This window comes from Staurois parvus, unplaced genomic scaffold (assembly GCF_062004578.1).
Source record: "Staurois parvus isolate SC_StPar_1 unplaced genomic scaffold, SC_StPar_1.0 ptg000058l, whole genome shotgun sequence".
NCBI lineage: Eukaryota > Metazoa > Chordata > Amphibia > Anura > Ranidae > Staurois > Staurois parvus.
The window spans coordinates 4,484,188-4,506,893 of record NW_028317854.1 but is presented as its reverse complement, the minus strand read 5'-3'; the positions used below and the strand labels follow the sequence as shown (position 1 = coordinate 4,506,893).

At 41.1% G+C, this 22,706-nt stretch overlaps 1 protein-coding gene across 1 annotated transcript in view; it reads right to left on the bottom strand.

The window, feature by feature from the left end:
- The window catches only part of TMEM132E (transmembrane protein 132E), a 643,603-nt gene that overhangs the window by 62,614 nt on the left and 558,283 nt on the right, over nt 1–22,706 (bottom strand). The window contains exons 4-5 of the mRNA XM_089668454.1: nt 17,959–18,151; nt 17,632–17,775 (exon numbers count right to left, since the gene is read on the bottom strand). Coding sequence (XP_089524580.1) covers nt 17,632–17,775; nt 17,959–18,151 — 337 coding nt within the window. The remainder of the gene's footprint in view (nt 1–17,631; nt 17,776–17,958; nt 18,152–22,706) is intronic.

The following is a 22,706-nucleotide window of genomic DNA, read 5'->3' as shown; positions in this document are numbered from 1 at the left end:
AATGTCAGATCCAGTGTTGGTGAAGTGTCACCTGATCCAGTGCACCACAATATCGGCAATCTGACATGTTTCAGGGGATGCACCCCCTTTCTTTTAGCTCTGGGGAAGAGGGCGCATCTCCTGAAACAAGTCAGATTGCTGATATCGTGGTGCATTGGATCGGGAGACACTTCACCAACACTGGATCCCGATATTAGTGAGATACAATGCTTACAATTTTTCCTCTCTTGTGAGGTGATTGTAGCCATATTAGTGCACTTGTGACACAAATACTTGAGGGCTGGTGGTACTTTTTTATCTGCACTAACATACAGTTTGTCAGGACAAGCTTTCAGGGGAATGTCCCCTTCTTCAAGGTCCAAGCAGTGCTATTCCTTAGATTAGTATTGCTAGAACCCTAAAGAAAGGGACATACCCCGAAAGCTTGACCTGAAAATTGTATGTTAGTGCAGATAAAAAAGAATCACGGGCAGTTGTTTCTGTCCCCTTTTGTGAGTATGCATTTGTCTTTCATCTTTATTCAACAATAAATCTTTTGATAATGCATTAAATGTTTGAACCCTCCTCTTTGCTTTCTCTACAGCTTGTTGACCCTGTCTGAAGAAGGTTGCGTCGGCTGAGCATTCCAGTGAAAGATTCCCAACAGACTTTGGCAATCTGCCTATTATTGAGACTGTGTGGTAGTCCTCTATGCGCTGGGTGTGTTTGTTTGTATTTGTGCACATCTCACTTTGAACAAAAATGGTACCATCCTTCTGGAAAGAACAGAAGAACATATTGTCAGGGAGAGTACAGTGATCTTTGTAGGAGATAATAAATATCTGTATGTAATAAATAAGGCAATGCATATTGTAATTACCTTAAAGATTATTTAGCAAGCATGCCTGAACTGTGTGCAAGCACCAAAAACTGAAAATTAATTACTTTTGAATATTCTAAGCAAGCTCACCCATCCATCCATGTTTCCATCCTTTATTTTATTCAGAAATCACTCCCTAGCTTTTTCTAGCTGTGACCATCTTCAGTGAGGGCAGATAATTCATATAGCATTTACTGCTTGGAATCCATCTGCCCTTAGCTAAGGCATGCAGTCAGGAGGGTGTGCTTAGCTGAGAAAGCCCCTCCTCCCTCCTCCAGATGAAAGAATAACAATGCCCATGAAGACTCCTGGGATGTATCACATCATTTTAGTCTAGGCCAGAAACCAGGAAGCAACTGAAGAAATGTAGAAAAATGTTTCAAACAAGTAAATATAATATACCTTCCTATCTATTCACTAATGCTTGCAGCATAAGGATTACAAATAGTTCATGTTGATTGAGAGACATTAGATCCCCTCAGGTGATACACACAGAGATGAAACAAATCAAGCTGCATAAGTTGTACCTTTTTATGTACATTATTCTCTTCTCTACATCTGTTTTGTCCAGAATTTATAAAACTTGTCTGGGATTTCAAAGAACAGGGAGAGGAGAGCTGAAATTATACACTTTAGAGCTGTCTTTCCCCTACATCCATTCAAAGTGCAGAATTTACAAAGGATCTCTCAACTCTGAAAAGCAGGGGGCGGGGAGGTGAAGTTACATCAGTGAGGGGAGCTCTGAGAGCTGATTGGACACACCCCCTTCACACAGCACATAGGAACAGAGCTGAGGCTGTTAATCAGCTGGAGGACCCTCCCATCACCAAACTCATCAGAAGTGACTCATGCTGATAGCAGAGGAATGAGGCAGCAGACAGAAATGATACTTAGTAATCTGAATTGAGATAGGAACACACTGTACAGGGATATGCTTTGTTCATTTTTTCATGTCTGAGATTTACAACCATAAATTTAAAATAATACAGCCTATTTGAAAAGAATGGTAAACTATAATGTTGGGCTAGATGTTCGAGTCGAACGTAAGTTCGACTAAAACATCAACCGTTTGTGCGTTCAGTGATTGCACGGATAGTAAGGGTGTTCAGCGGGCTGTTCGCCTGCTGCGCCTCACAATGCACTGTGCCATGACAGTATATTGTGATTTGCCAAAGCAATGCACCTGACCACAGGTCAGGTGCAACGCTTTGGCCAATCACAGCACATGATGACATCACAAGGGGGACATCATCACTGTATTTAAGAACTGTAATCCCGGCAGGAGCCAGTGTCACAAACAGAGCATTTTTTTTCTTTTTTCGAGTCGGCGGTGGTGGTGGGCAACATGATTGACGTTGGATCTACTTCGGGGGACTTTTTTTATTTTGTTTTTAATAAAGGACTTGTCAAAGACTGTCTACTGTCATTTTTTACACTACACTTTTTTTATGAATGAGTAGCAGTACCATGTACCCTATACTCATTCACATGGGGGGAGGCTGGAATCTGGGGGCCCCCTTTGTAAAGGGGACTTCCAGATTCCAATAAGCCCTCTGCCCTCTGCAGACCCCCACAACCACCGGCCATGGTTGTGGGGAAGAGGCCCAACACCCCTTGGCAACACCCCTGGTATGGTTTCCTGAATTGCCGGACTGCAAGCTCAGATAAGTGTCTGGTATGGATTATGGGGGGACCCCACGCCGCTTTTTAAAAAAATTTTGGCATGTGGGTTCCCCTCAAAATCCATACCAGAACCAAAGGGCTTGGTATGGATGGGGGGGGGCATGTGTTTTCTTTAAAAAAATTGAATTACAAAAAATTTAAACAGACACAGGGCCATTTCTACTGTTACCCCCATGACCAAAAATATGTGGTTTGTGAATTGTAATGGGCAGTAATGAAAATTTAATTTCTTAAATTATATCTAGACTTTCTATCACAGGTGGAAAAAAGGGGCATTCTACTGCACTATGAAATTCTACTACTCATACCAATGAAAGGGTTCCACTAGCAGAACACTGGACAGTATCTTGACAATCATTGCTTTCAGTGTTTCCCAGTATCAATCAATACTGGAGGGGGGAATGAAAGCAGTGGTATGGAAGGGGGTCACTTTAACATGAAGGCAAAATAGACTTCATGATCATAATGATCCTATGATCACTGTGTTTGGCAAATCATAACTACAGTAGAGACCAGGAGCTTTCTCTAACAGCTGGGTCACTGTGATCACAAACTAAGCCCTGAAACTCCTATCCCCAAAGACGCATATGTTCGGCACATGGAAGTTAAGGCCCACCCACCCTGTTACCACACATATGCATTACATGGTCGACAGGAGTATAATAGGGCTCATGTGAATTTGTAGTTTTGAAAGAACATGGTAGACAATAATAAGACAATCTTTTTCCAATTCCAAGTGTGATGGTGACGGCCTCAAATCCCAACACTGCTGTGAGAATGTGACGATTGTGCTCTCATCCCCACCCTGTGCATGTATTTTCCAGCTTGTGGGACTGTAATCTGTGCCACCAGACTGAAAGTAATCATCCACATTTAATCATTTACAAACACAAGTAGTAGTTTTTTAACGGAAACATGCACTGTCCACAGAATCTTAGGTAATAATTCTGCCTTCCCATTAGTTTGTATGGTATGGTATCGAACAGTTGTCCTTCACATTTGGGTAGATGGTTGTTATGAATGTAATTTTATCATAAACATAAGTATGGATTATGTATAGTGCTTGATAGCTAGTCAGATCAAGCAGAGCCAGACTCAAATGTGTTTTGTTTTTAAATGGTTTTATGACAGCCAATTACAAGTCTCTGGCTTAATGGCAGTTTACTACCTCCAATTATAAGAAGATGCAGTAGAGCTTGTTGAAAGTTTTGCTAGAAGTCTTATAACATGGCAATTTTAGGACCAGGGGAGGTTGTGTAGATTCTACTGGGTTCCATTCAGGAATTCCAACCTCATCCACTTGACCTGGTTATTTTATAGTGTGGGGTGTTTCTGTGACTTTTAAAAGTTGTCATCCCTTGCTTCAGCACAAACATTAGATTTAAATCTAAACACTTACAGACTTGAAAACTTTGGATAACTAAGGGTAGCACTGTGCTCAGTACGAATCCCCATTCTCATCTCTCTCTTAGGTTTGGGGTTCATCAGACCACATTATCGCCACAGGAAAAACGTAACAAGGATTTAACTAGTACCAATTGGTTAACAATACAAAAACAACTGCTGTGCAATTTTCCTTTGTTACGTCTCACGGTGTGCAGTCATATTGAGTTGGTGGGAATTCACTTGTTATTTTCACTGATTTTTTTAATGACAAATGTCTGTTTCAAGCAGAAAAATCAGCACATTGAGAATACGTTTTATATAAAAAGATATGCTAATATACACACCCAATCTATAGTAAGAGACAAGTTCAGTCACCAATAGGCAGAAGAGAGTTACAGACAAGAAGAAGGAACATTGAAAGTAATATGTGCACTTTTTAATATTTTATTAAAAGATCATTTTAACATAGTTGACTTCAATATGTGTGCATCTGTAATTAGTATTTAAAGATCTGTGCTAATGAGCATTCATTACTGTTACAAAGGGCAGGATCTTTTTAAAGAGAATCTATCTATCTATCTATCTATCTATCTATCTATATACACACACACTATATTGCCAAAAGTATTGGGACGCCTGCCTTTACACGCACATGAACTTTAATGGTATCCAAGCCTTAGTCCGTAGGGTTCAATATTGAGTTGGCCCACCCTTTACAGCTATAACAGCTTCAACTCTTCTGGGAAGGCTGTCCACAAGGTTTAGGAGTGTGTCTATGGGAATTTTTGACCATTCTTCCGGAAGCACATTTGTGAGGTCAGCATGCTCTGATTCCACTCTGTCATTTTATGTGGCCTACCACTTCGAGTTGCTGTTGTTCCCAGTTGCTTCCACTTTGTTATAATACCACTAACAGTTGACCGTGGAATATTTAGTAGCAAGGAAATTTCACGTATGTACTATTGCACAGGTGGCAACCTATCACGGTACCACACTTTGATTTACTGACCTCCTGAGAGCAACCCATTCTTTCACAAATGTTTGTAGAAGCAGTCTGCATGTCTAGGTGCTTGATTTTATACCTCTGTGGCCATGGAGGTGATTGGAACAGCTGAATCCAATGATTTGGAGGGGTGTCCCAATACTTTTGAGAATATACAGTATAAGCTACTTTTGTGTGAGCTCCAAGGCAGACATCCAGTTGTTTTCACTAGTTAATATGTCACTGACCTCTTAAAAACAAGGGGTTAGTGAAGTCTGAAAGCTGTTGTGAATGCATATTGTATATCTCTCCAGTCTCCAGGCAGCAAGGCTAGAATTAGTATAAGGGCTCTCAAAGCAGTAGCTGTGGAGGTAAGTCTGCCATGGCAGCTCACTTACTTCTTTCCTCACAGATTCTCTTTTATTAATTATATATATATATATATATATATATATATATATATATATATATATATACAATATGTAGTAAAGCTATCTAATTTAACTTTGCTGAAGCGAGGGGAGTAAAACATGAATATTAATTGGTTGCCATGGATTTCTATATTCTGTTCTGTCATTATGCTTTTGTTTTTCCTTATTGCATAGACCCAATGTATGTGTTTCTTTGAACTAATATTTTAAGAAAGCCATTCAAAAAAAGAATATAGAGCCAAAAATACATAGGAGGGCCATGGTAGCCAATTGGACATTGCAAAGCTATAGCTGTTCTGCCACAGAGGTTTATATTCTATTATAATTTTTGTAAGCGTAGAAATGTTTGATACATGTATCCACAAAAAGCTTTTCATTGCAATCACAATAATACATTGTATTTTTAATAAAGAAGCTGTGATGTGCTTTCTTTGTTAAAGTCAATCATACTTGATAATTCATGCATGATACAACATTATTTTAATCAGTTAAGAACACTATAGCTACAGTATTAGCTACACTTAAATGCATTGTAAATGATCATACGGTGTGATAAACTTACAAGAAAGATAAATTTATGTGAGTGGAAAGGGTACAATAAAGTGCTTTATTGAAATATATATGCCAAAAAATTGCAATAAAGAAATTACATTGATAAATTAAATGTATAATTAAAGTCATTAAACTGGCAATGTTCTTATAGCATGCATGTATTGAAGATGGTCAAGTCTTGTCATTACAGATTGATCACCAACTCATTTCAGTTCACCTTCAAATAGCAAGTAGGGAGACCGAGACCTGTACCTAGGAAGGCATGAACACTCCACCTGGCCCACACATACAAAGACTACTGTGCCTTTGCACTAAAGTTTGCTACATTTGACATTATATATACAGGGCTTTTTTCAGTGGGAACGTGGGGAAATGCAATTCCGGCACCTCCAGCACTGAATGTATGTAATGGCAAGGGGTACTGGGGTGTGCTAGAGGGTGTAAAGATGCTGGAGGATATTTATTTTTTGCATGAGGGTCTATTATTGCTGGGGGGTTCTATTGCTGTTGGCGGGGGAACTATTGTTTCTAGGGTGGTCTTATGGCTCTGGGAGTTCATTTGTTGCTGAGAAAGATCTACTGTTGAGGGAGGGGTCTATTGTTGCTGGCTGCTGGAAGGTTTATTCATGTTGTCTGCTGGGAGACCTGTTCTTGCTGCCAGAGGGTATTGTTGTTGGAGTGAGTCTAATGTTGCTGGGTAGATCTATTGTTGCCAGGTGAGGGGGGTCTATTGTTGTTGGCTGCAGGGGATCTATTTCACTGCTTTTGTTATTAGCTTGTTGTTATCATTACCAAATTCTATAAAAATTACTTAGCATCATAAAATGATACTTTGGTCTGTATCCTTTAAAAGGGGAGGTACTGGAAAGTGGGTAGGGGCTGTAACCAAGGAACAGTACTTGGAGGTGGGTAGGGGGTAGAGACAAGAGCTATTCAGAATGAAGGAGTTCCTGCACCTACATATTCTCTGAGAGAGAAAGCCCTATATATATATATATATATATATATATATATACAGTATCTCACAGAAGTGATATTTTTGTAAATATTTGATTCTATCTTTTCATGGGACAACACTGCAGAAATGACACTTTGCTACAATGTAAAGTAGTGAGTGTACAGCTTGTATAACAGTGTAAATTTGCTGTCTCCTCAAAATAACTCAACACACAGCCATTAATGTCTAAACCACTCGCAACAAAAGTTTTCAAGTCTGAGTACACCCCTAACTGAAAATGTCCAAATTGGGCCCAATTAGCTATTTCCCCCCCCCCCCCCCCGGAGTCATGTGACTCATTAGTGTTACAAGGTCTCAGGTGTGAATGAGGAGCAGGTGTGTTAAATTTGGTGTTATCGCTCTTACTCTCTCATACTGGTCACTGGAAGTTCAACATGACACCTCATGGCAAAGATCTCTTTGAGGATCTGAAAAAAAGAATTGTTTCTCTACATAAAGATGGCCTAGGCTATAATGAGATTGCCAAGACCCTGAAACTGAGCTGCAGCACGGTGGTCAAGATCATACAGTTGTTTAACAGGACAGTTTCCACTCAGAACAGGCCTCGCCATGGTCGACCAAAGAAGTTGAGTGCACGTGCTCAGTGTCATTTCCAGAGGTTGTCTTTGGGAAATAGACGTATAAGTGCTGCCGGCATTGCTGCAGAGGTTGAAGGGGTGGAGGGTCAGACTGTCAGTGCTCAGACCATACTCCGCACACTGCATCAAATTGGTCTGCATGGCTGTTGTCTCAGGAGGAAGCCTCTTCTAAAGATAATGCACAAGAAAGCCCACAAACAGTTTGCTGAACACAAGCAGACTAAGGACATGGATTAATAGAACCATGTCCTGTGGTCTGATGAGACCTAAATAAACTGATTTGGTTCAGATGGTGTCAAGAGTGTGTGGCGGCAACCAGGTGAGGAGTACAAAGACAAGTGTGTCTTGCCTACAGTCAAGCATGGTGGTGGGAGTGTCATGGTCTGGGACTGCATGAGTGCTGCTGGCACTGAGGAGCTACAATTCATTGAAGGAACCATGAATGCCAACATGTACTGTGACATACTGAAGAAAGCATGATCCCCTCTCTTCGGAGACTGGGCGTCAGGGCAGTATTCCAACATGTAACAACCCCAAACACATCTCCAAGATGACCACTGCCTTGCTAAAGAAGCTGAGGGTTAAGGTGATGGACTGGCCAAGCATGTCTCAAGATCTATACCCTATTGAACATCTGTGGGGCATCCTCAAGCAGAGGGTGGAGGAGCGCAAGGTCTCTAACATCTACCAGCTCCATGATGTCATCATGGAGGAGTAGAAGAGGACTCCAGTGGCAACCTGTGAAGCTCTGGTGAATTCCATGCCCAAGAGGGTTAAGGCAGTGCTGTAAAATAATGGTGGCCACACAAAATATTGACACTTTGTGTCCAATTTGGACATTTTCACTTAGGGGTGTGTTAGGAGCCGACTGGCGGTAGCCCGTAGCGACTCACAGGCCGGAATTCCACAGGGCGCGGAGTCTAAGAGCCCCTGATGGTGGGGATGGACTTGAAGCAGCCTGAGACCAGGTCGCAACTCCTGAGTACAACCAGCTGTGGTAGAGGCAGCCATCAATGGCAGATGACAGGTGAGAGCCAGATGTGAAGAGGTAGTAGTGTAGTCAGGCAGGCCGGGTTGGTAACAAACGGTACAGGGCGGCAGGCAAATGGATAACGGGTCACGGGCCAGGTTCAGCAACAGGAAGTCAGACAGCAAGGGAAGGCAGGAGAATGGTCAGACAAGCCAGGGGTCAGGGCAGGAGAAGGTCACGATAATCCAGGTCAGGCAGGTTCGGCAACAAGCAATATCAGCACTAGGAACAGGAACACAGGAAAGATCATACGGCACTTGAGTACTGCAGGAGCCCGCTTTAAATAGGACACCCTGCGCTGTCATTGGTGACAATCGTGCGCCCGTGTGCACGAGTGCGCATGTGCGGCCGCGACTGCAGCCACGGTTGCCCAGGTCCTAGTGCCCGCGTGTTAGTGAATTTTGGCAGTCTGCGCATGCGCAGACCTATGCGCCGTGGCGATCACTGACATTGTGTACTCACTTTTGTTGCCTGCGATTTAGACGTTAATGACTGTGCTAACAAGGGACATGCTGATGAAAGTAGATATCAGAGGGACACAAAGATCAGCTTATCAGTGGTATAGCCCCCTCCTAGTTAGGCTGCTAGGTAAATTTAGTTTTTGGCTCCTTCTGTATTCAAGGGAGCAGTACATTGTTTGGTCTGATCTGTTCAGGATTTCACATGCTGGGAGTTTGATTGCTCCTGCTGCCTCTAGAATTAGTTTCTAGAGCTTACGGAGGGAGAATTCAAATAACCAGCCCGAATATTGATCAGAGCCTAGCCAATCCCTGGAGAGGTGTGCCCAGTTGGTGGCTGGGGATGCCAATAAAATAGTCTGGAGCCCGGGAGAGGTTGTCTTTCCTCAGTAAGGAAAGTTCCCAGCCTCTGGGGGCTATTGCCCCTGAGGCAGCCTGTGGCCTGTGTTGCTGTTCTGTAAGGTTTCAGGGGTGACAGAACTGAGATCTGGAAGTGACCTGGAACTGACTGCAGGACTTCACCAAAGGGATCTGGTTTAGAGAAGGACTGTCTCACTCACTGGACTGTGTCCGGAGGAAGCTGGAAAGAGGAAGCTGTTCTGGGGATTTGTGAGTAAATACCCTGAATTGATTCCCGGTGACTGTGTGCTTTTGGAATATAACTGCCAGAGGTAGTTTGGACTGAGACAGCTTTCAATGGGTCTCGGGTGTTGGCTATTCCCCATTCTTAGCAGTGTCATGGACTGTGATCTTAGAGAAGGGTTCCCTCCTCTACTGTGCAGTGTTCCTGAGATTACACTGCGTACAAATAGCTATACAGTGGTGCATGGTAACCAGATGCCAAAAAGACTTGCCTCATGGTTCTTATCTGTGTGGCCTTAGACTGTCCAATATTCACAGTACAATCAGTCTATATATGCAGTTGAGCATGCTTGTAATACTCACTGTGGAACATAAGGGGTTAATCCTCCACACTGTGTAAAATGGCTGTTTGATCCTGTCCTCTCTGATCCTCCCCTTCTTCTACTGTCCCCAATCCACCTGCTGATAGAACAGAGCCTTGGGGGCAAGCTGCATATGCTCACTATTGCTAGAGAGTGCATGTGATCAGCACAGGGCCAGTCAGCGCTGTCCAGACAGAGGGTCAGGGGTTATGCAGCCTCATACTACAATCAGGGGAGAATGAAAACTCCTCCTACAAGCGTTAACATGTGCTTTGCTGGATACTGATAGGAGTCACAAGACTGTTCTAACTGCTGATGAGAAAAGGTATTTAGCAGTTTATATTTACTAAAATAATTGCATTTCCATGTTGTGTGTACTGTGGGAGACCAGATATAGTGAATGCAGGGTCCTGGGTTTAGTAACCTTGTCGTAATCCCTCTCCTGTTACAAGTCATCCATCACATGTTCAATGTGTCAGTGAGTGATGACATCATCACGATCCCACAGCCTGCTCTTATAGTGCCTGCTGATCTGTGTCAGTGTTGGTGGTGGTTTGTTGGATCTGCCACTGTGTGGGATTGCTCAGTTAAGGTGTTCTCTGTGTGTGTGGGTGCTGGGGTGCCTGCTGTCATAATGTTCTATCTCCCCCCATTGCCTGGGGAATTCCAGCCTGAGTTATCTTATGACACTTATTTTTGCAAAATAAAAGAAATTTACCAGTTTCATGTTTTGTTGATGTATTATTTTCTACTGTTTTTTTTTTTTTTTTGGGGGGGGGTGGGGGGTGCAAGTTGCTGGTCTTACCTAGGGTGCAAAATAGTCTAGCTCCAGCCCTGATTATGGCCATGGTTACATTTTAGCAAATGGGTATCTTTAGTCATCAACTGTCAAGGATTACTAAAGCCAGCCATAGATGGATCAAATCTTGGCTGGTTCAAAAGCGACCATCCATCGATCAACTCCAGTACAATCAGCCTGTTGGATTTTTTTGCATGTGATTACTATTGGTGGATAATCATTGTTTTCTGCCAGCAGAGAAAGCTCCCCACCTGCAGAACACAATAGCACTGCGGGAGGGATTTTGAGAGGCTTCTTTCCTGCAACCTGCATCATCATCAAGAAAATCACATCATCATTCTATAGCTTTCCTTAGTAAAGGTTTATTTGCAGAGGTTCTAAGCCCGAATCGTTGCTATTGTTACAATGAGTAATGCACTGCTTAGCAAAAAGGAGTTGACCCTGCAATGTAAGGCGGTTTCCAATGAACCCCTCATGTAAGATGCTTGTTACTCACATCAGAGTTGAAGTGAACGCTTAACAAAACCTCAGTGTAAATAAACCCTGTAGTGGGGATTTGAGCTTAGAAGAAACATTATAGGAGCAGGAGAAGCACCAATGTATATCTATCCTTAGGAATAATGACTATAAAATATGAGCTCTCGGTTTCTAAAAGTATATATGCTAGATCGTGGCATATTCTATGTGAAGTGTAAAGGAGTATGACCTAGCTGATCTTTTCAGTATAATGGGATTTCTGATGGCTTTCGATGGGTTAAGGCATACTACTGTGCTTTGCTTAGCGTTATTAAACTCAACAGTTTTCCTAAGCCCAGAAAATTACCAGGTTGCCTGCTGTGTGCTATATTGAAAAACTGTCAAACTGCAAAGCAAAAGGATGTTCAGCATAACTGGGAGCCCAGAGTACCCTCAAAACCAGTGTATTTTTAAATATTCTTTTATACAGAAGCCATTTCTACTGCGTGCTTCCCATTTAAGATGCACAGTGTGAGCTAAGCCTGATGCGGTAGTTTGACCTTAAAGAAGACCTTGCTAATCTCTGTGATGAATTGACAGCTTACTTAAACAAGTGGGAGCAAAGTATTTTAAGATCAACCTCATGTGTTATAACTCTGCATATAGCGCAATCAAGGCTCTGGATCTGGAAAGTTGCGCGTATCCATGGATACCCATTATCATTAAGGACATGTTCTTATACAGCCCAAATGGAAGCATCTCCATGGTAGAAATAGGCAGGCATAAATGGCTGCTGGAAGATGAAACACTTAGCTGATATTGTGCCAATTACAAATCACTGCGGCTAATCTGCTGCATGACCTCATATCTTTTAAAAAAGACATACAGAAGGAACTGCAGCTGGTCTTATGAATTCATCATCATGCATTCTAATGAAGTCTATGGAATATAATGCTTAGAAACTGATGCATTATTAGGGCGAGGACTTGCATTGCATTAATACAAATTCTACCATCCATGACATAAAAAAGCCATGCACAATTAACACACAGTGCATGCAGACATCTTGAAAATAGTAATGATTTGTTTAACCTCTTGGCGCCGGCCGCACGCAAGTGTGCAGCCTCCCGGCGTCTGGGCCGAGCAGCCGCACATTTGCGTGCAATTAAGAAAAACATTTGTGCTGAGAGCGCGCACCCTGCGTGCTCCCAGCACACATGTCCGGTACTCACGTAAAGGTCCCGATCTCCTCTTTCGATCGGGACCTTACCCGATCATGTGACCGCTGTGACGGCGAATCACGGCGGTCACATGACCCTAAAACCCGCCCCGCCTTCCGGCTTCTGAAACCCTTAAAGGGCCCGGAGGCGCCGGCGCCAAGGGGTTAATCTAGAGTAATAGTGATTACTGCTTTAACTAGATTATTCATTATTATTTGTTTAATCTTGAAAAAAGCATATTACTTTGCTTAAAGGATAAATTCACCTTTGGGAACATGTTACATTTTCCACCCGTTTTTAGGGTGGAAGATGTAACATGAACGCTGCCCCTCCTCTGTGTGACAGCAGTATGGGGAGAAGTTCCCTGACTAGCTGTCCATTTTTTAAATCAGCGTGGCCATGCACGGCTCCACCCACTCGGCTTCATCATTTATTCACTGAGTACTGTAAATGAATGAACTGCAAGTTCCGAAGGCCTTAGTGGCTATCAGCTTGCAGTTCTCAATGAACTAGCACAGCACTGTGGAGCACCACGGCAGTTCACAGATTCTTCCTGTCAGTATATCTGCTTGCTCGTACATGCCATAAAGGCAAGAAGATATACTGACAGGTCAGCAGGAGACCAGGATGCCAGGATGGCACCAGTGATCTGCTGATCGCTGGTGTAATGCTTTACAGGCTTCTGCAGCAAAAAAATAATAAATGCACATTTGTTTACCTGCAAAAAAAATATGCATTTATTATTTTTTGTCAAAAGGTGAACTTATCCTTTAAAGTGATTCTAAAGGCTTGAATTTTTTTTTAAACATCACAAACATGTCTATTCTTACTTTACATTGGTTTTGCACAAAGCAGCCCTGATCTTCCTCTTCTCGAGTCCCCCGAAGAGCCCCTGGCCCCTCCCTCCTGTCGGGTGCCCCCACAGCAAGCAGCTTGCTTTGGAGGCACCCGAGCATTCGCACTCCCCAGGCGCTGCTCTATGTGTCCATTCACACATGGAGCAGAGGCTTGACCCCTCCCCTCCTCTCTTCTCATTGGCTCACTGGCTGGTATTGATAGCAGTGGGAGCCTATGGCTCCCGCTATTGTCTCAGCCAATGAGGAGAGGGAGTCCTGGGATAGCCGAGACTCCAGTGCACATTGTTGGATCAAGAGGGGGCTTAGGTGAGTATTGGGGGGGGGGGCTGGGGGAGATGCTGCACAGAGAAGGTTTTTCATCTTCATGCATATAATGCATGACGGTAAAAAAACCTTGAGCTTTTACAACCACTTTAAATCTCTCAGGTGCCAATCTGAACAATCTGGAGCATCTAAACCCAGAACTTTTGTAGGAGCATGAGGCTCCAAGTTTAACTGTCCCTGTACATGTGAGGAAATGAAAACTGGTATGATATAGTAAGATATAGTATAATATGACCAACTGGGTTATTTGATTGCCTCAGACTACTGCAATTATGGTTCTAAATTCCAATTTGCCAATTCAGTATACAATCCTTTCACTCAAACCTGCCTGTACAGAACTCCTTGAATTAAAAATGTCCTGAACCACACCGCTGTATAAAAACAGCAGTTGCAATATTTGTTAGAATATAAATTGTTATTAATTATCGTATAGTATATGTTCTATTACAATTATTGCATCACTGGGTATGACCATTATTGGGCTTCAATGTTGCTAAACATTTCTATTACAACCAATGTTGGGGCAAAGTCCTCTAGCACCCAAGATGAAGATGCCAAAGGGATTTTCAAAAACTGGAGCATACAAAATCTGGTGCAGGCATAGAATCCAATCAGCTTCCAGGTTTTATTGTCAACGCTTAATTGAACAAGCTGTTCATGTTAGAATTTGATTGGCTGACATGCACAGCTGAACTGGATTCTAAGTACTTATTTAAACATATCTATGCCATCTCTCTCTATCACCACCAAAGATAAGGCATATTAAGGGGGAGTTAATTTAACAAAACAATTTTATTGAACAAAAACTTTTTTCTCCCTCAATAACCCAATCCATTATTTTTTTCATGCATCTCCCCCACCTTACCCCAAAGACTAAAATTTATCTGGTTATCTAAGATGACCATTTGCTGCACAGGGAACATATTTGAGGACAATGGGATCAACCCTGTATATCTGCACTTATTGGGACCAGGCTATTGTAGGGTGCAGCCACTGTCTGCAGGCCCTAGGTGTGCCAACATTTGGTCTAAGCTAAGGAAAGAAGGAGATGAAAAATTAAAAAATAACCAGTTAGGGGTAACTAATGATTTATCAAGGGTTATATAATCACAACTTTTTTTAGGCTTAATTTATACAAAAGCAACTTTTGGCATTTACAATACACATAGTGGTACCCTACTGTCAAACTGTCACCTGAGCCCAGTGGATTATACCAGGACAGTGACCCCTGTGTTGCAACATCAATTTAATTTTGTATTTCTGTTCACTTGTTATTTCCTTAATTTTCCCATTGTATTCTTGTTCACTTGCTATGTTCTTTCATTTCCCCGTCTTGTTTGCTGTTCTTGTAATCTTTAGTTAGGAATGCTCCTCCCTGCTTTTCAGTTTAGTCTGTCTTTACAACACTAGCAAGGCTCAAGAAAGTCAGTGTCTTTGCACCTTTAACCCTTTGAGGACCGTAAGATTTTGGAACGCCAAAAGAATCAATTTTTTTGTTTTTAAAGTTCGTACACTTCAGTTGCTGTAACTAAGCCATTTCATTAAATAATTGGCAAAAAGCTAGATCCATTTGTTGTTTGTTGATAAGAACTAATATTTTGACTCAAATCAAAAAAAAAAGAAGAGTTTTAAGTTCTTAATCAGATGATACACGCAATTAAAAACATGGGACAAATACGTCCCTTGGTCCTCAAAGGGTTAAAAAGACTGAAATCACCTTCTTTCTACTTGCTACGTTAAATAAAACTACATTGGATTCAATTTCTGTGTTTCTTTTTTAAGACTTAAGCTGCCTGTGGTTCTTGCCAAGTCAGCAAGTGTCATATTGTCTGCACATTGGGTCTAGGAGGTGTGTTTTTGCATATATCAGCATTTAAAACAGAACAACCCCAGATGCATTTCCCTCACTGCAGTGTCCAGTGTGGATGCTTCTTCTGCCTCTATCAGCATGGCTCTGATTACAGCATGTCACTAACAGTAGCTGATACTGAGAGTTTTCAGCATTTGAATACATATGTGGGACCCTTGGCAAGGGCTAACTGTGCTCCTTGTTGCACCTCATCCCCTTCACAGATGTATACTAAAGGTCCCTACACACTAACTTAAAAAGAACAACATCTCTGGCAGAAAAAAATACTAATTTTGAGTGTTTTTGTACTAGTGTTTAGGCGCATTAATTTTTTTTTTCCTGCCAGAAAACTGCTCTCAAAAACGAAAACGAGAAGGTTTTTTTTTCTGCCTCTATACAGTGAGCCTAAAATATGCATCTAAACTTCCTAATGTAAATGGACACATAGGATAACACTGAGCTCAATGTTATCCTAAGTGTCCATTCACATTAGGGCGTTTAGAGGCATATTTTAGGCTCACTGTATAGAGGCAGAAAAAAAAACTTCTGGTTTGTGTTTTTGTGAGCAATTTTCTAGCAGGAGAAAAAAAAAAATTAACGCACCTAAATGCTAGTACAAAAACACTTAAATTTAGTGTTTTTCTCTGCCAAGGACGGGGTTTCTTTAAGCCAGAGTGTCTACAGGAAAAACAAAAAACTCCTCTAGAAACAGAGTTTTTTTTTCAGCCAGTGTGCATGGACCCAAATACTTTTAGCTAAAATTGTAAAGAAAATAAGAAGACAAAAGGTATATTAAAAAATGAGAAAACTAGAAACAGATGGACAACGTTGAAAAAAGAACCAAAATAAAAACCTTATAAATACAAACTTATTCTTTGCATTTTTACTAGGACATGCAGCAACTGATACCTTTCAAGGGGTCGCAGAGATGGCTCCATGTGTAAAGAACATTTAAGCTCAAGAAAAAGTAATATATTGCAGATTCCCAGTTCTTCGATGTGATGGCCGTATTAGTTTTATTTTTAGGCTGCTTTTCTTCCTTTGCTATCACCTGGTGATCCTGCCAGTAACATGCTTCCATTCCTAGGGTGACAATGCTCACTGTACTGTATCTAGGGAAGAGCTGCTTTGTCACTCTAAGATAATACATGTTTTCAGACTTCTCAGACTACTTCCCATTCTCTCAGTCTCTATAACATATGAGAGAATCATTTTGTAGCACATAGGGAGAACTCAATAACAATGCTAACTATTAGCTGTCAGCAGAGGCAGAATGCGCAGAAAATGATAAGCCCGCTGTATTTCCTGCAGGTTTATTATGGCAGGTACCTCCACACCCTACAATCAGCTTTTTGCTCTTAGCAGAAATCATAATGTGACATCAGTGCCATGTGTATCCTTCATCAGGAGAGCAAAACATGTCTATGGCAACCACTGTCTACCCTTTAAAGCAGTATTAAACCCAAAAGCAACCATTTATTATATTGCAGTTTACCAATTATCCGATGTGGTAGATGCATTAGTTTTCTTTTAAGGCCTTCTTTCTTTTAATTTCATCTGGTGATCCAACCAGTAAATCTGTTTTTCAAAAGAACAAGCTCTCTTGCAGATGTAGCAGTTACAGAGATAAGACAAACCATTCATTACTAATTCATGATTAGCTTTATTTAATTATGTAAAGCCTTTATCCAAAAATTTAAAACAAATGGTTGTTGTAACTGTTTATAAAGTGTTAAATTGAGTTTGTCTTAAATTTTTAAATCTGCTAGTACATCTAGCACTCCCCTTTTCCTAGGACTTACAATACTGTTGTCCAAGTATGTCCTCTGCGCTCAGTCATCCAGATTGGTGTTTGTATAATACAGGAGGTGTGTTACTGGACAGATCACCAGGTGAAAACAGGGAAAAAGCAAAAAGAAAACTAATTCAGCCACCACATCTAGTGCTTGATAAGCTGCAATATATTGCATTTTCAGTCCTGGGTTTAATTCTGGTATTTACAGTGGTTTTAAGCATTACATATAATTAGAGACACAGATGGCCAACTGAAGCTACTATTACTATTATATTTCTATCACTTTTTTATAACAATTTAGGGTTGTCATTTATATATTCATTTTTTAATCTCTGTGGTTGATGCTAAAATCTGTCTGCATAAATGCTCTTAGTGCCACTGCAGTGACAAGCAGTCTTTTTTTTACTCACCTTGATGATGTCCTCATTGCTAGATTTGCATGATACGAAAGTTGAAATATCTGTGATGACTCCAGATGTTTCAATGGCTAGAACTTTCACAGGGATTGCAACTGTTCGTCCTGTCAGAATAGCTGTATTAATTATCTCTGTGTCCTGAAATTATAATAAAAAAATATATAAATGAGTGCACAAGTGCCCTGGTACTCATCAGACATATGAAATGGATACTGAGATGAAAAAAAAAAAAAAAGAAGATGACCAGACCTAAAGATGAAAAAAATCTAATAGAGGAAAGTTAAATAACATAGAAGTATGGGATGAAAGAGGAAATCTTACCATTGCCAGAGGCACAATAGCTCGAATATCCTTCTGTATTACTGTTAACTCTGTTACTGCTTTCTCCATTTCAGGAGGGGGTTTTCGACCTTGATACTCTAGATGCCACATTATCCGTCTTATGACAGTTTGACTAGTGATATCCTCCATCTCAAAGTCCAGTTGCATTATCAAGTAAGGAGTTTCTTCAGTCCTAAAGTTAATTGAAAATAAAATATTTTCTAGGGTCATGGAATACAGAGATTTTATTTTTATACATATATATATATAAAAAATAGTATATTTATAAAACACTATATTACACTATTACAGATATATATTTCTGTCAAACATAGCAATTACTTAAATGATTCCATCATTACCCACTCAAAAAGAGATAACCTAATACAAATATAATTTGAACAGCAGTGTTATTTTCTAAAGAATCATTATTTAAAGTGAATGTAAACCCTCACCTTGTAAAACAATAAGTGATCGCTTTCCCTCTGTTCTCAGCTGCATAAGAGCTGGGGGAGCAGAAACAGCAGGACACTGGTCTTCCCAGTGAAAGGCTGTGTGGGGGGAGGCTGTTAGGACAAGTCTGATCATTGGAAGAGAGCAGACTGAGTTTCTAGCACACCTAGAGAACTGACCACAGTGTGTTTTCCTGCCTAGTGTAGTCAGCGTTTAATAGGAAAGCAGAGGGACTAGCAGGAACACCAATTTTCACACAAAAAAAGCAATACAAAGAGAAGAATACTTTTTTTTTCAAGTACATGGTACAGAAGGCACATATGAGGAAAGCAACAAGCAGATCACTTCACCATAATCAGTTTATGAATTGGTCAGCCAGTAAGAAAATTCCAAAGACCATGGAAAGAATTCCTCACTCTCGGTAATGTAAAGAAACGTAACCACTTCCCGTCTGGCCCATGTATATAAACGGCTGGGTGGGAGCAGTGCACGGACGGGTGGCCGTTTATAAATGCCTCCCCAACCCCTGCTTGTGTGCACTCCCTGGGACCGTGCAGCACTGTAATCTGGTGCCCGCTGTGTCCTCCGGACACATTGGAACACCGATCGTTGTACGGGACCTCTGTGTGAGGTCCCGATCATGTGATCACTGACTAGCCAATCAGTGATCACATGCAGAGTAGTAAGCAAGATGTCACTTCTGACATCATTATTATTACTATTATTATTATTATTATTATTATACAGGATTTATATAGCACCAACAGTTTGCTCAGCGCTTTACAATATAATGGGAGACAATACAGCAACAATACAGTTCAATACAAGAGGGTTAGGAGGGCCCTGCTCCTTGACTCACAACAGCCTTGTACCATGTGACAAGCTGTGACCAATCACAGCTCACATAGTATTTGTCAATGGCTGTCAGTGTAAAAAAAAAAATCTTCATAACCCCCCACAAGTCACTATGGTGACACTGTACTGCTAGGGTTACAGTATGTAAAAAAACCATAAATAATAATATAAAAAAATAAAATAAAAATGTAAAAAAAAGTAGAAAAATTATAATTTTTGGTTATAAACTAATTTAGGTTATTGTTTTTGCTAAAAAGATAACTCAATACATTTTGGCCAAGATTTAAGAAGAAAGATTATTTATTTGCAAAATTTTATAAGAAAAACACTTTTTTTCAAAATTTTTGGACTTTAGCATTTATCGAGCAAAAAAATAAAAATACCAGTGGTGAATAAATAAAGTTTTATCTGTCTGAAAAAAATGCTAAAAAATTCATATGGGTACAGTGTTGCATGACCTCACAATTGTCATTCAAAGTGTGATAGCGCTGAAAGCTGAAAATTGGCCTGGACAGGAAGGGGGTAAAAGTGTCCGGACATGAAGTGGTTGATAAGGAAATCTTATACTGTACTGTATGTTGTCATTCAGAATCTTCTCCATTGGCCCTGTGCATGTGATCTCCATTTAGTCCTGTTCATTTTCTGAGGTCCAATAAAGTAGAAACCCTCCATGAAGTTGAATGAAGACTAAGTTGAATGCATGCACAGGAGCTTACGAAAAAACTTTTTAAACAAAAAAATATACTTTCAATTATGCTCTCACATGCGCATTGTAAAATGTGCAGATTATGGTAAGGCATTTAATTAGAGGAGGAAGGTTTTTGAGCTGGAAGTGTTTTGGGTTTTTTTTTAATTTTTTGCTGAATAGTTACCTCCTTAGCCTTATTTGGCCAATTACAGAGAAGGACTTACTCAAATCTTGCATGGAGCCTTCATACACTGCTCAAAAAAATTAAAGGAACACTTTTTAATTAGAGTATAGCATTAAGTCAGTTAAACTCTTGTGATATTGAACTGGTCAGTTAAGTAGGAGAGGGAGTTGTTAATCAGTTTCAGCTGCTTTGGTGTTAAAGAAATTAACAACAGGTGCACTAGATGGGCAACAATGAGACAACCCCCAAAACAGGAATGGTTTTACAGGTGGAGGACATTGACATTTTTTTCCCTACTCATCTTTTCTGACTGTTTTTCACTAGTTTTGCATTTTGCTAGGGTCAGTGTCACTACTGGTAGCATGAGGCGATACCTGGACCCTACAGAGGTTGCACAGGCAGTCGAACTCCTCCAGGATGGCACATCAATACATGCCATTGCCAGAAGGTTTGCTGTGTTTCACAGCCCATTCTTAAGAGAATGGAGGAGATTCCAGGAGACAGGCAGTTACTGTAGGAGAGCTGGACAGGGCCATAGAAGATCTTTAACCCATCAGCAGGACCGGTATCTGCTCCTTCACCGGTATCTGCTACTTCATGCAAGGAAGAACAGGATGAGCACTGCCAGAGCCCTACAAAATGACTTCCAGCAGGCCACTGGTGTGAATGTCTCTGACCAAACAATCAGAAAGAGACTTCATGAGCATGACCGATTTAGTGGTGGGTCAGTGATGGTCTGGGAAGGCATATCCATGGAGGGATGCATAGACCTCTACAGGCTAGACAATGGCACCCTGACAGCCATTAGGTATCGAGATTAAATGCTTGGACCCATTGTTTTGATCAAGGTAAAAGAAGTATCCTGCAGATTGCTCTGCAACATGGAGCAGACTTGGGAAAAATACTTGTGTTTCCTCTAAACAATGTGGCTTCAACACTCAGAACCACAGGAAGATGGTATTATAGAAGATCATGAGACCAAGTACTCAGAACTAATAACTGAAACTGCCCAAGAACGGTTGGATGATCAAGATTTTCTATGTAGAAATGGGGTGCAGAGGTTTTAGCGCTACACCTGCAACCAGCTTTTTGAAAAAAGATGGCAATGTGGGGTTGCCCTTTCAACAAACAAGTCCTTATCAAATGGAGCATTTATATTAAAAGGAAAGACTACTGGGCTGCAAGATGAAATGAGGGTATGAAAGTGAGGGAGATACTTGAGACACAAGATATCATTTGAGCCACCTGATGACCTGGATGATGTACCTACCCTTCTTCTTTTCACAGCACCAATCCCAACATCAAGAGTGCTGACTTACCATAGGAATTGAAACATCAAGCCCAATTAGATCTACTGACTGCTTCTTCAGTGCCACATGTGAGAGCTGCTGTATGGGAGTGCAAGTCACACAACTCCATCTCCACCATCAGGAACTCTGGTTAAGACCAGGAGCTCTTAGATGTTTCCTCTCACAGTGAATCTTTGCCACCCAATTGTGACACAACTGTTAATCTCAGATTGGTCTATCTTTGTACATTGTCCTGTGGGCTCATCAATGGAATGCCAATGAAAAGTTGACTTACTATAGGGAATGAAACATCAAGACCTATTATCTCTACAGCAAACAACATATAATTGATAAATGTGTATTACATTTCTGGGTTAGTCGTATTGGAGCATCTTGAGTGGGACATGTGAAACTAGGAAGTGAGAGGTACAATGCTGGAGTTGACTGTGATGACATGGAGCCAAGTGTTTAGGGACGGGGGGGGGGAGGTTTGTAGGACAGGTTATGGGTAATTTTTTACCTTAAGGCCCCTTTCACACTGATGGTCCAATTGGGTCTGCCTGTCAGTTTTTCAGGCAGACCCAATTGGACCATCTATAGCTCTCTATGGAATGGGAGGTGTTAGCGGACATGTGTCTGCTGACACCTGCTGGTATCCAATCTGATCCTGTATGCTAAAAACAGACGGATTTGGGATTGTTCCCCACCCATCTGGTGAATCGGATTGGATGACAGTAGGGTGGAAATGGACAGGTGGTTCGTTTCCATCCAGCCGGGCTGTGTCTGTGTCCGATCTGCAGCAGCGGAACAGACACAGACCTGTCATCCAATTGCTCAGCGACGATCAATGAAGAGATCCCCTGCTGAGCAATTGGATCTCCTGACAGTCTGCCCTGTCTGAAAGGAGCCTAACACATAGATTACATTTTAAAGAAAATGTTTAGTCTTTAGTATTACATTAAGATCTTTACTCTCTTCCTTTTGGCATCCTAAACATGGGTGTCAAAGGAGCTTGGAGTCAGAATCATATTTTGGTCTCCTATCTACATGGTTCTTGAATGTAAAACATCAGCTGCTTTATAGGGTGATCATCTACTCAGAGTGTTTTCACAACTCTGTGAAAGAGGAGACCAAATTCTGGGTTTCCAATCTACTTTAGCTGATTTCCCACAGTCAGAAATGCTGTTGAAGCACTTTTCTAGTTCTGATTATTTATTGCGTTTAATGGGGGAAAAGTCTATGGCTTCAGTATAATCAGCCTTAGCTAAGCTTGACCTAT